At 35.1% G+C, this 14794-nt stretch overlaps 1 protein-coding gene across 1 annotated transcript in view; it reads right to left on the bottom strand.

Annotated features, from left to right (window-relative positions):
- DPY19L2 (dpy-19 like 2) overlaps positions 1-14794 on the bottom strand; it is a gene marked incomplete at both ends in the record, with an annotated part of 87420 nt that overhangs the window by 39661 nt on the left and 32965 nt on the right. Inside the window, 2 exons of the mRNA XM_082661699.1 lie at positions 3999-4085; positions 4935-5012. Of these exons, the coding sequence (XP_082517825.1) occupies positions 3999-4085; positions 4935-5012 (165 nt within the window). The remainder of the gene's footprint in view (positions 1-3998; positions 4086-4934; positions 5013-14794) is intronic.

The raw sequence follows: 14794 nt of genomic DNA, 5'->3' as shown, positions 1-14794 counted from the left end.
GCAAGTTGACCCTAGAATCAAGTTAATTCCTTACTGAGTTACTTGGGATGTTTTATGCAGGGCAGTTCCTCCGAGGAGATAGATGGTGTGTGAAAGGTATGTCCATGCAAGCATACATGTAAGTTATCCAGAAAAATTAGTGGTCTAAATTAACATGAAAATCCTTCCTCTCCAAACCCACAAATATTTTAAAATGTTTAAAAATATATATATATCTAACTGAATTTATAAGAAAGAAAAGGAACTTTCCAGGTGCCAGAGAAAAGAAGGTGATTTTTAAAAAGCAAAACATTAATTAGGAGAGTTTTTAAGGAGTTGGCAGTTTTTAAGGAGGTCTGTAGAACAAGGTTACAACTATGGGCTTGTATTAAAAGGGAAGGCAGCAGAAGACTTGGGACTATGAAAGGTAAGAAACTGGAATTAAGACTCATGCATACAGCTGGGGTCCTCAAAAACTATACCCTTGGTGCTATCAACTGAATGTTTACGTCCCTCCACCGATCCTGTGTTGAAACCCTAAGCTCCAATGTGACACATTTAGAGGTGGAACCCTTTGTGAGGTAATTAGATCATGAGGGTGGGAACCTCATAAATGGGATTAGTGCCTTTCTAAGGACAGACATGAGAGAGATGATCGCTCTCTCCATCATGGGAGGATACAATGAAGATATCTGTCTGCAAATCAAGAAGAAAGCCCTCATCAAGAACTAAATCAGCTGACACCTTGATCTCGGGCTTTCCAGCATCTAGAACTGTTAAGAAATAGATTTCCATGTAAGCCACCCATTCTGGTATTTTTGTTATAGCAGCTTGAACTGACAAAGACATGCAGGAACTAGGAATACTCCTCCTACTATCTCTACAAGTTGGTAAGGTATTCGTTTATTCTCAAGTTTGTGTTGGAAAAACAAAAAGCTCCAATGAGAAACAAATCTTAGGCCTGTGTATTACTAAGATTTGGAGAATTTTGCATCATCTAATTGGCCCAAGATGAGCCAGGATTCCTGAAGTTCCAACAATAGGAAAATATAAATGTACCAGATTACACAATGCACAATTGTTTGTAAATGCAAAATACAAGAAATAAACAAAATGCCCAGACTTAGGAGAATGGTTGAATTATCTATGGAATATGCAGAAGGGAATACTTACTATGAAATTACAAGAAAGAATGAAGATCTCCGTGAACTGATATGGAGTGATATCTATGAAAGGTTGCTAAGTGATACCCAGAATAGGTTGATAAATCAAAATGCAAAAGACTATAGTATGCTACCTTTCATGTAAGTAGGAGGGGGTATAATAAAATATACATGTAATATTTATTAGTGCAAAAAAGAAAACAACTAAATGGGTAAACCAGAAAAATTGAGGAGGAAAATGTAAAATTATCTCTGTTCACAGATGGCATGATCTTATATGTAGAAAACATTAAAGATTCTACATACACCCACACACATAAACTGTTAGAATAAACAAGTTCTGCAAAGTAGCAGGATACAAACTCAACAAAGAAACTATGTTGCATTTCTATACACTAACAATGAACTATCTAAAAAGGAAATTAAGAAAACAATCCCACTTACAATAGTCTCAAAAAGAAAATATTAAGAATAAACATAACCAAAGAGGTGAAAGACCTACACACTGAATACATTGCTGAAAGAAATTAAAGAAGACACAAATGAAAAGATAGTATTTGTCTTTCTCTGACTTATGTCACATAATTATGCCCTCAAGGTCTATCCATTCTGTCACAGATGGTAGGAAAACCTTTAGCTACCATTTCCAGGGCTCTTCATTTGTGTGAGCCAGACTGACATCTAATATTATATTCTTTTCATCTGAAAGACCTCCTTTAACATAAAGGTCATAAAGTCTTTATTTTGCCTGCATTTTTGAAAGACATGTTTGCTGGATATAGAATCATAGATAGTATTTTTAAATATTTTAAAGATGCTTCTTGACTGTTTTGTTGCTTGCACTTTTTTCTTATGAAAAATCTGCTGACATCCTTACTCTTTGTTCTTCTGTATTTAACACGTCTTAATTCTATTGCTACTCCGAAGATTTTCTCTTTATTGCTGATCTTAAACAATTTGATAATATGCTTACTCTAGCTCTATGTTTTTTGTATTTGAGATTTACTGTTATTCTTCATCTCTGAGACTATAATTTTCATCAAATTTGGAAAATTTTTGGTCATTATTTCTTCAAATATTTTTCTACTTCCTCCCAACTCCCCCCATTTAGAAATGTACTTTACTTTTCCTATATGAAATGTGAACTGTAAAGGAGGGATTGGAATATCATCATTTTGCAATCCCTACTGAATTAATGGTTCTGGTACCAAATGCTGATCATAAAAAGAGAGGCACCAGATAAATATGTGACTCCTGACTGAAGAACAATACTATATACTTGCCAAAGGAATTAAATCTGAACACGTCCAGGTTTTAGACCCAAGTATTAATATAAATACAGAAGACAAAAGAAGATGTAAAGCGGCACCATGAGGACTCAGGAGCAAAATCTAGACCACAGAACCCTTCACATGTTCAGTGACCCAGATAAAAAAAAATATCCCGGGGAATAAAACAGGGAGACATATTGGAAACCTATAGATAATAATAGAAACTTAAGTGATAAAACTATAAAGAAAAGCCTGGAGTGATCACCATAGTCAAGATAGTCACTACTGTTTTAGAGCAGCTCAAGGGAGTTATGATTGAGGCAGCTTACATGGAAGGCTTCTAGAATGGTTAGAAAAGTTCTAGTTTTGACTTGACGGTAGTTTAAGGATGTTTGACAAGTAACAGTCCATTAATCAGTACTTATCAGTACTAGTCAGAACTAAGTACATAAAACATTGGTTTTATGAGGTTTTCTACATCTGTGCTATATTTTAGAATAAAAAATGTTTTCATAGAAAGATGTTGATGAACACACTATTACAAGTCATCTACTTTGTAATACTGAAAAAGTGTGACAAAATGTTGAAAAGAAAGGGCCTATGCCTTTTGGAAGAGATAAAGAGAAGAAATTACTTACTGGGAGGCAAAAAAAAAAAAAAGGTATGGGGAGAAAAAATGTTAAAAACCTAAATCTCAAAAGATTCAGTCAATGCACCACACATGGAAAAGTGCTATATTTTGGTATTTTTGTAGTAAGTTATCATTTCTGGTCATTGTGGAAAGAGAATATTCTAGGAACATTCCAGTGGAGAACATTCCAGGTTCTGGCTTATGAATATCGAAAGTGTGACTATAAGGTAATAAAACTGATTTACTGAACCACCATTCCAAATACAACTCTAAATGAGTGTTATTCCATGAAAGTAAGTCACATGAAGAAACTACACCCTTATTATAATTATGTTGCCACTGCTCAAAACAGTTTGGAACTCCTCTTTATAAACTATCTTTAGAGATTATTTCCTTATGCGTGCAAGAAAATAGGTCTTATTACTTTGTTGTCACACTATATTTTGATCAAGATCTGTATTACCCAGCCCAATCACCCACCTTATTCACAAGACTTTGGTCATTTCCAAAAATCAAATCCACCCTTAAAAGACAAAGATTTGCCACCACTGAGGACATTCAAAAGAATGTGCCAGAGTCTGTGAAGGCAATTCAGAGGAGTTCCAAAAACGTTTTGGGCAATGGCAGTGTCACTGCAGTAAGTATTTAGCCTACTGAAGTGACTTAGAAGGAAATAACTAATTTTTGTCATAAATTATGGCATATTTTAAAAAGTAAGTCTTATTACCTTATTATTTTAAAAAAATTTTACTTGGGCATTGCCTTAAAAAGGTAAACTTTGCTTATATTATTTTGCAAGGATTAGATAGACAAAAAGCATTATCTGGGAAAAATTTTTCATGTGGGCAGTAATCCAGAAAGGGCCTTATTTATTCTCTTTAACCTATATTAAATGGGTAAACTTGCTATTTGACAGGTTAAAAAAAAATCTTCACAAGCTTAACAAACACTTACCAATGTCATCAATAGAGACGAAGAATAATAAGAAGATAAATACATTGGATTTCCAAACATCAATACAAAACAAAGGAGAACCGAAACCTGAAAATTGCAGAAAATAAATACATTTTATAGTTATTAGATAGATAGCATAATGCATACTTTGTCTACAGGGATATACTCATTTCCAATACAAACTTTATTTGCATAAAAAGATTAATAAATAGATCCTGACCAAGTGATAACAGAATTTCAACACACTGATAGGTTCTAATTATTTTCAACACCATAAATACTATATAGCAGAATTTAATTTTTTTCCTCTATTTTTAACTTGGTACAAAGAAAACAGGAAAAATCTTATTGTTTCTATTAACTCAATAATGGAGGAATATAATAAGAAAGACTTACTTATAACTATTAGTTTTCTAATCTGATTTTTGTTGAACTACTTGAGGATTTTCCTCACTAAGGAAGCTTTATTTTATGTTCTTACCTAAAAGATTTTTATTTTTTTAAGGGATATGTGTTTGGAAACTAATATAAAAAAACAATAATGCAAAAACATAAATTTCACAGAGTGTCAAATTCATGCAAAGTGTTAAAAATCTCAGGTCTCAGGGAGAAAAGGCAGTTACAAAAGTAGTGACAATAATAATTAAAAAAAATTTTTTTAAAGTTTCAGAGAATACAAAATGTCTACAGTCTAGTTGAAAGTATAGTTGCTATAATATGGCATTCAGTTATCCTTCTAAATATTAGCAACATCATATGTATTAAATACTACTTGAGAGGAGGTATATAAAACAGTCAGTTCTATTTTATAAACCCTGAGGTCTTATTTTAATATATGACTTATAAATATTAAAAATGTTACCAGGTGTACAGCAGAAACTAATAAAACATTGTAAAGCAATTATACTCCAATAAAGATATTCAAAAAACTGTCACCATGTTCATATAGATGATCTTCCGAAATTTTTTTGGCTCAATGTACCCCACAACATACATGGGAAATAATGAGGCTATCTGAAATAAAAATATAAAAAAAGCAGAAGTGAAAAAATGTAGAAAAGCATTTCACTATTCATAAGCAAAGTAAATATAAGAGGAGAGTTATATTTCCAATAATGATTGTCAAAGTAATGTGAACCAACTGAGAACTAGAAGAGCTCTAAAAAATAATAAAAGTACCTGTATGAAAGCCACAGCTTACTAATACAGCAAAAAAAGAATTAGAAAGCTAAGACCAGAGAAAAGGTGGAAATCTACAGAGATGAGCATGACATTTTGGGTCACTTTTCTTCTTCTGCCAATTCTAACAGAAGCAGATGCCTGCTAGCTGAGAGGCAGTTGAGACATTTCCACACACTTAGCTGTCAGGTAACCCCAAGAATGAGATCTCTGCTAAGTCCCCAAGTTTTGGTTTGGGACTTCAAAGGGTTATACTATAAGAGAGAACCAGAAATCAAAGCAGTGCTCCAAAATACTGAAGCCCACTTTTGAATTATCTCATTCTGTGATTGCATGAGGGAGATTAAAGATTGTTAGTCCCTGTGTTTGCCTGCTGGAAACAAATTTAATTTTCTCTGGAAGAACTTAATATCTTAGTCTCAAATTAACTGTACAATTGTTCAGGTACAATGTCTAATACCACATCAAAACTAATCAGATACAGGAGGAGATAAGACATTATCACTAAGACAACAGAAACAGATCTACGAAGAATCTCAATCTAGTTCAGGGGTCAGCAAACTTTTTATGTAAAAAGCCAGATAATAAATATGTTAAGACTTGTAGGCCACGTACAGTCTCAATTGTATACTCTCCTTCTTTTTCTACTATAAAAATGTAAAAACTACTCTTAGCTCACAAACCATGCAAAAACATGTCTGGCATCATCAGACATAGACTTTATGCTTGACATATGCACAGAAATAACAGATAAGATTGAAAATTCCAGGAGGGTATTGAAAGCCATTAAATAAAGAACCGAATTAAAAATATACAACTAAATATTACAATAATCAATAATAAGAAGTCAAAAATGGGTTTAAGCAGGTTGAACACAGCCAAACAAAGAAGTGATAAATTGGAAGATAGGTCAGAAGAAACTATAAAATGACGAAGGGATGAACAACATATGAAAGAACATAAGAGATGTAGAGCATATAGTATAAAGGTCATACTTTACATCTCAGAAAGGGCTGAGGGAATTAAGTAAAATCTATACTTAAAGACATTATACCTGAGAAGTCCCCAGAATCTATAGAAAAAGAATCAAGCACTGATTCATAAAGTATTAGTAGCCCCCAGCAAGGGATAAATTAAAACAAACAAAACCCAACCATACATAGGCATGTCATAGTAAAAACTGCTTATAACCAAAGGCAAAGAGAAAACTCTTAAAAAGGGTCTGAGACTAACTGACTTTAAGACTTACTACAAAGCTGCAGTAATCAAGACAGCACGGTACTGGAGAAAAAAATAGACAAATTGATCAAAGGGATAAAATAGAGGGTCTAGAAACAGATCCACACAATTATAGGCAACTGAGCTTTGACAACTGCACAAAATGGAGAAATGACAGTCTTTTCAACAAATAGCGCTGGAAGACTTGGACACGCATGCATTAAAAAAAAATAAATCTAGACCTAGATCTTACACCTTTCAAAAAACTGACTCAAGTGTATCTTAGAGCTAAATGTAGAACACAGACTAAAAAACTTCTAAAATATAATATAGGAGAAAATCAAGGTGATCTTATTTGAGGATTAGTTTTTAGCTATGACATCAAAAGCATGATCCATGAAAGAAAAAAACTGATAAACTGAACTTCCTTAAAATTAAAAACCCCAGCTTCACAAAAGACACTATTAAGAAAACTAAAGACAAGCCAGGGACTGTGAGAAAATCTTTGCATAACCCATATCTGATAAAGGTTTGGTAGGTCAAATGTACTAAGAACTCTTAAAACTCAGAAATAAGAAAACAAATAACCCAATTTAAAAATGGTCAGAAAGGGCAACCACTGCGTCAAAAAGGGTGGCGCAGTGGTTGAGAGTCCTCCTGCCGATGCAGGGGACACGGGTTCGTGCTCCGGTCCGGGAGGATCCCACATACCGTGGAGTGGCTGGGCCCGTGAGCCATGGCCCAAGAGCCTATGCGTCCGGAGCCTGTGCTCCGCAACGGGAGAGGCCACAACAGTGAGAGGCCCGCGTACCACAAAAAAAAAGGTCAAAAGATGTGAACAAATAACCTAACCAAAGAAGATCTACAGAGGGCAAATAAGCACATGTAAAGATGCTAAACCCAATACTACATTAGGAACTGTAAATTAGAACAAGGAGATACTGCTACACACTTAATGGAATGGCTGAAATCCAAAAACCTGACAAAATCGGCAATTTCTTACAAAACTAAACATAGTCTTAACATACAATCCAACAATCACACTCCTAGGTATTTACCCAATTGAGCTGAAATCTTATGCCCACTCAAAACCTTCACATGAATGTTTAGGGAATCACCAAAGACTGGAAGCAGCCATGATGTCCTTCAAGAGTTGACTGGATAAACAAACTGTGGTACATCCAGACAATGGAATATTATTCATCAATAAAAAGAAATGAGCTATCAAGTCATGAAAAGACATGGAGGAACCTAAAATACATATGCTTAAGTGAAAGAAGTCAGTCTGAAAATGTGACACAACCTATGATTCTAACTATATGACATTTTATTTTGGTTGTACTTTATTTCATTAAAAATTGTACAGCTCTGCTGTGAATTACAGTATTAACATTTATTTTAGAGGACTGCATTCACAATAATAATTATGACTGGGTCCAGGAATTCTTTTCTTTGGGCCTTTGAAAAGTCTCATGCAATTTAACATTTAGTGGTAACCAGATTATGAATTTGTTGTATAAGTAAAACAACAATGGATAATTCATTCAAGAATTCCAAAGAGATTTTTATTTCAAGAGGTGCCAGTTGAAGATGGTAATACTTTCAAGTAATAACCAATTTACCTGAATATAGTTTCCCAGAACTTTGCTTATAACTTAATTGCTTGGAGCTTAAAGTATAGTGTTCTTAGAAACGATGCTATAAATTCAAAGCCATTCAATGGATACTAGAGGGCCAATGCTATCTCCACCCTAAAGAAACTTATTTGCTGGTGGTGTGGAAAAAAAGGCAAGGACACGAATATCTCTGCAAACTTCATTTCAACACATTATCAAGTGCCTCATAAAGTAAGCTCAGGCAAGGTCATAGAATCTCAGAGTCAAAAGAATGCATAAATTGTTATAAGTATATTCTATAGATCAACTACCCAGAATTTGGGAGTTTGGTGCTAATATCTTACTCTCAAACTTCCTGTCATTTTTTCTTCTCCCAGCGTAAATACCTTACTACCTACCTCCTCCCCCAAAATGGATGGGGAAGGCATAAAGTGGTTCCAACTAAAATTCCAGCTAATGGATAATCAGAACTTTACTGGATTTAAGAAATTTGTCCCTTTTATTAAGCTTAGAGTCTCTACCAAGGATCCCTCTGTTATTTTTTTTCAGCTTTATTGAGATATACTTGACTTAAAACATTGTGTAAGTTTAAGGTATACAACCTGTTGATTTGATACACATATATTACAGTATTATTACCACTGCAGTGTTAGCTAACACCTTCATCACGTCACGAAATTCTCATTTCATTTTTGTGGTGAGAACGTTTAAGATCTACTTTCTTACCAATGTTCAAGTATATAAAACAATAACGTTAATTACAATCATTATGCTATGTGATAGATCACCAGAACTTATTCATCTTCTAGTTGCAAGTCTGTACCTTTGTCCAATATCTTCCTACTTCCCACACTCCTCAGGCCCTGGTAGCCACCATTCAACTCTCTGTTTCTATAAGTTTGTTTTTTTTAGATTCCAAACTAAATACTAATACGTGATCCTAATATTATATCCCATGATATAATACAGTATTTGTCTTTCTGTCTGACTTATGTCACTTAGCATAATGCCCTCAAGGTCCATCTATGTCCTATGGCAGGATTTCCTTTTTCTCATGGCTGAGTAATACTCCATTGTGTATATATGTAGCTCATCTTCTTTATCCATTCATCTGTTAACAGACACTTAGGTTATTTCCATACCTTGGCTATTATGAATAATGCTGCAATAAACATAGAAGCACAGATAATCTCTTCAATATTCTGTTTTCATTTCTTTTGGATATATACCCAGAAGTGGGATTACTAGATCACATGGTAGTTCAATTTTAAATTTTTTGAGGAGCCTCCATACTGTTTTCAATAGTGGTTGCACCAATTTCATTCCCACCAACAGTGCACAAGGGTTCCCTTTCCTCCACATCCTCACCAACACTTGTTATCTCTTATTTTGATGATATTAATCTCTTATCAGATATAAGACAAGTGAGATTACATCAAAGTAAAAAGCTTCTGTATAGCAAAGGAAACACCGAAAGGGTAAACAGCAACCTATGGAATGGGAGAAAATACCCCATATATTCTATAAGGGGTTATATCCAAAATATATAATGAACTCATATTACTCTAGCAAAAAACTAATAACAATTAAAAAATGGGCAAAGAATTGAACAGCTATTTATCCTAAGAAGATATACAAATGGCCAACAGATATATGAAAAAACACTCAATATCATTAATCATCAGTGAAATGCAAATCAAAACCATTATGATATATTATCTCACACCTGTTAGGATGGCTATTTTCAAAAAAACAAATGACAAGTATTAGTGAGGATGTGAAAAAAAGGGAATCCTTTTACATTGTTAATGGGAATGCAAAATTATGCAGCTGCTAAAGAGAACAGTATGGAGGTTCCTCAAAAATTAAAAATAGAAATAGCATATGATCCAGCATTTCCACTTCTAAGTATTTATCCAAAGGAATTGAAAACAGGATCTTGAAGAGATATTAGCACTCTCATGTGCACTGCAGCCCTACTGACAATATCCGAGATATGGAAATAGCCTAAATGACAATCAACGGTCGAATGGATTTTAAAATGTGTTGTACACATACAACAGAATAGTATCAGCCTTAAAAGAGAAGGAAATCCTATAACATGCAACAGTATGGATGAGAATATTATGCTGAGTAAATTAAGCCAGTCACAGAAGGACAAATACTGCATGGTTCCATTTATCAGAGGTATTTAGAATAGTCAAACTCACAGAAATAGATAATAGAATAGTGATTGCCAAGGGCTGAGGGGAAGAGGAAATGGGAAGTCGCTAATCAACACACATAAGATTTCAGTTATTCAAGATCAATAACTTCTAGAGATCTATTATACAACATGTGTCTATAGATAACAATACCTATATTGTACACTTAAAAATCTATTAAGAGGATGTATCTCATGTTCAGTGTTCTTACCACACACATACACACAAATACACTTTAAAAAATTTTAAGGCTCATTACATAAAAATAAAAGGACTATATAACAACTGTGCACATAATGATGTTGCATCAAAATGCTTAAAGCAAGGGGTTTCCCTCGTGGCGCAGTGGTTGAGAGTCCTCCTGACGATGCGGGGGACACGGGTTCGTGCCCCAGTCCGGGAAGATCCCACATGCCGCGGAGCGGCTGGGCCCATGAGCCATGGCCGCTGAGCCTGCGCATCCAGAGCCTGTGCTCCGCAACGGGAGAGGCCACAACAGTGAGAGGCCCGCGTATCGCAAAAAAAAAAAAAAAAAAAAAAAAAAAAATGTTTAAAGCAAGAATTTACACAGCTAAAAGTAGATACAGACAAATCAGTTATAATGGAAGACTTTAGCACATTCCTCCTCTAGTAACTGAAAGCAAACAAAAACAGTAGAAATCTAAAAGATTAGAATAACACAATTAACAAGCTTTGCTTAACATACATAGAACCCCATATCTAACAAATATAATCAATCTTTTAAAATGCAACAAAAATAGAAAATACCTGGGAACAAATCTAATGAAAGATCTCTAAAAATCTGTATTAACATTATTTATAGAAATTAAGAACTAAATAAGTAGATATATATCATGTTCTTTGATCAGAAGACACAATATTTTAAAGATCTTAAAAGTTTTTATTTACTGCAATCACACTTATTGTCAAACTGAAAAGGAAAGGAATACAGTATGTATATAAATTTGGGGATGGGGACAAGTCTAAAATATAGGTTTTAAGAGAGACTGTGAGAAAGTGTGTCCAGCTCATTTAATAAAATAACTATAGTTGTTAAAAGTTCATAAATTTACTTTGTGAAGAAAATTAATCTTGACACTAATTATGAAAAATGTATCATACAGATTCTTATATAGAAAAGCAATTAGGTAATACAGTAGACTCAATTAATTATGGTTTTACAAAAGGTATAGAAGTATGCTTTAAATGCATATTTCTTTTATTAATGCTTCATGAAAACTGAAGGTATTTTAGTAAGGAAATAAGACAACACACCCAAGTGTGTGGCCTTCAACAGAAAAGAGTTGAAAGACCCTAGAGATGCAGCAAAAATAAATTGGAAAGTGTTGGTGCTCTGAAGCAGGCCGACTTGATTTTAACTTAATCTCTGAGCCTCAGTGTCTTCATCTGTAATCGTAAATTAATAATACGCATGTGCCTGGACTCCTTGAGGATTAAATAAACTATAATACTGAAGTCTGGTATATGTTAGTCTCTCTTTCCCTCCTCCCATAGACCAATACTATTAGGATATGCAGATCTAGACCCCCCTTCTTAAACATCATATTTACACTTCTGCTAAAAAAAAAACCTTCACAGGAGAAAATTATACTTAATAGCTGGACTGTTGCTATTTGAACTGCTGGTTGAAAAGAAATCCCTCTCACTGAGATACAAGCAGCAGAGCCAACATTCTGTTGTGAAAATGTAGAAAACTGACTTCTATTCTTGCCTCCTTTCATCATACTTCTCAAGATAAGTAGTTCTGAGGATAGGGCAAAATTTGTTTCCATGAAACAATAAAGAGTTTTTAATCTGTTCAAATGCTTGGACCAATTTTGTTCCTGAAATCAGAAATGAGTACAGGCATTTAAAATAAATTTTAAATAAAACTGTGTATAAGGAATGAAACTATAAATCCCTTCTGTAAGCTAATTCTTGATTCCCTGTCAGTTTACACATATAGAATCAACTATATTTTAACCACTGTGGCCACAATAAACATTGTCAAACTAATAGAAAGAAATCAACCTGTAGACTGAGTTTAACAACAAGATGCAAGGTCAGACAAAGCTTTCAGAAAGAGAAGCTGACATTTATAGTAAGAGTAGCTGCTTCTACATCCAGAAGAAGAAACATCAACTCCTCTTGGAAAAAAACATTTTGGTGACCTTTTAGGTTTTGTAGATCGAAGACTCTTCTTGAACAAAAGGTTTATTTGACTTGCCAAAAAACTGTCCTTTCTCAGCCCCTTGGTGTGTGAAATTTGATGTTCAGTAAAGACAAAGGTACTGGAAAAAAGTTTCATAAGCAGCTATGAGTCTCCTGGTGGAAAACCTTTCTGAGACTCACCAATACTTTAACATCTCCAAAAAACTAATATAATCCTAATTTGGCAAGACAGAACCCCAAGGAACTTGAAAACAAACACATTGTGTGGATGATAGAATTCTGAACTTGTGAGCTCACTCACAAGAACTGTACACCAGAACTGCAGTCTTTTTTTAGGAGAAGCCTAGTTCTACAGACAGCATTTAGCTGATGCTGAAATTCCTTATGACTCAACTCAGCTATCTCAGCACTGCAGGCGTGCTATGAGACATTTACAAGAAAGAAAATGGTGCCACTCGTAAGTAAAAGCACACAGTCCAGGCCAATTTTAGTGTGAAGCACTTGGCATCTATGGCTGTTAGGAGTTTTCTATCTTCAATAAGGTGAATTTGAGTTCTTGACATCAGTGCAACCCAGGGGGTTTTAAGTGCACACTTGGCCTCTGGTTCATTCAGAAAGCTGTAGGACAGGAAACAGGACTTGTCAGCAGGACAGATTCAGATATTTCTCTTCAGTGGGAGTTCTCAAAGAAGTCTTCATGGTAGCCTCACCCCAGGTGACAACTCAGGAGCAAAGAAAGAAGATGCACATCACATAAATGCAGAAGCCACTCTGGCTTAGAAGATCCATAACCCATGGAAACTTCTGCAAGGGAAATGACACTTAAGAGAGTCACTTTACTTCAGGAAGCCCAAAGTCAAGGCATCCCCCTCAGGAAGAACTTAGCTCACTTACAATTTCTTCCTCTCGGATGCAATTAGGCAATCACCAAGCAACTTGCCTAGTAACATCATGGTCACACAACACTAGCAGGTTTCTAAGGGAAGAGAGCTAGAAGGTTAACTGAGGGTCAAATTCCATGCAGAAGGGGTAAGTTTTGCTAAACAGCAGTGTGGTGGCTTTGACTGTGTACCCAGATTTCTGAATCCTCCAGATACAAGTAGTCTCATTTCTGGCTTCAACAGTGAGGCAAAAACATCTAGTCCTGATATTTGGCCCAAATAAATGGCCGATGGGCTTATCGTTGGAAGAGAAACTCCAGGGTAGGAAGAAAATAATCTTCTTATAAGCAAGATGAGGTCATGGAGTCACATTAATTTAAATATTAAAAGAGATATGGCTTTATACATACCCAAGCAAAGAATCAGTTATATAAAGAAAGAATATGAAATTGACAACCAGTTTTGTATAGATATATTGATACTCTCTCTTCCGGAAATAATCTGCATCTCTATCACTTCTGATTTTATAACCTCCTTTCTGCAACTACCCCTGTTACTGTGCTTGGTCATAACAATCTCTCCTACATGAATGGGAATTCTCTAATAAAATATAAGAAAATAGAGCATATTATAAATTAAAATCCAGTTACTGAATAAGTAAGTCACAATTTCTCAGTTTCTTAAGAATGATAATGCTTTAAGGTCTTCTCACTCCAAATATTTTAGGTTTCTACAATTGTTGCTTGTAACTTTTTTCCTTTAAAATATAGCCAGTCCTTGAGTCCTTCAGCCCCATTTCTCAGACAATATGTGCAAGAGACGTGAACTAATCTTAACTTTAATCTGTGAAAAATATAATCAAGAATAAAAGCCTTAGAACACTCCCAGAAAAATAACATTGAATTATCTTCACGTTAGTATTAAAAAAAAAAAAACAGAAGCAAACAAAACTTTATACGTTAATTCAGAAAACTAAAAGCTGGGAGTTACGTCAGCATCATGGCAGCATAAGGTGTCCTGCTTTTCTGCCTCCCCCTTTTAACAACTAAAATTTGGCATCCACCCATGAACAAAAGTGCCTCTGTGGAAGTTGTGGGATCCAGCACCATATGCCAAGGGTCCCGGAAGGAGTCTTGCCCACCTATGTATCTGGTAATAAGCAGACAGTACAGTTCCTCAGTACAGGCTGTGGAATAAGCAGGAGCCAGTGAACTAATCCCAGCTCTTCTCAGCTATGGTTGAAGAAAATCTGGATACTGCTGACTTCGGCAGACACCCACAGACAAGAGAGTCCTGTAGAATCCAGTCTTCCTGAGGAGAGGCTCAAGCACTTCATTGGAGCAAAAATATATATGAGTTTGGATGCACTAGAGAGAGTAAGAGGAACTTTGTCAACACCACCCTATCCCCAAGGTGGCACAGTGAGAGCCTGAACTAGCCAGTGGCAACCTCTCCCATGGGGGAAAAGGAGAATGATGAGTGTGTGCCTGGCATCCCCAGCTATGCAGGACATTGCTGGAAAAAAC

This window comes from Grampus griseus (assembly GCF_964374135.1).
Source record: "Grampus griseus genome assembly, chromosome: 9".
NCBI classification, from domain to species: domain Eukaryota; kingdom Metazoa; phylum Chordata; class Mammalia; order Artiodactyla; family Delphinidae; genus Grampus; species Grampus griseus.
This window is presented reverse-complemented; position numbering and strand designations above follow the sequence as displayed.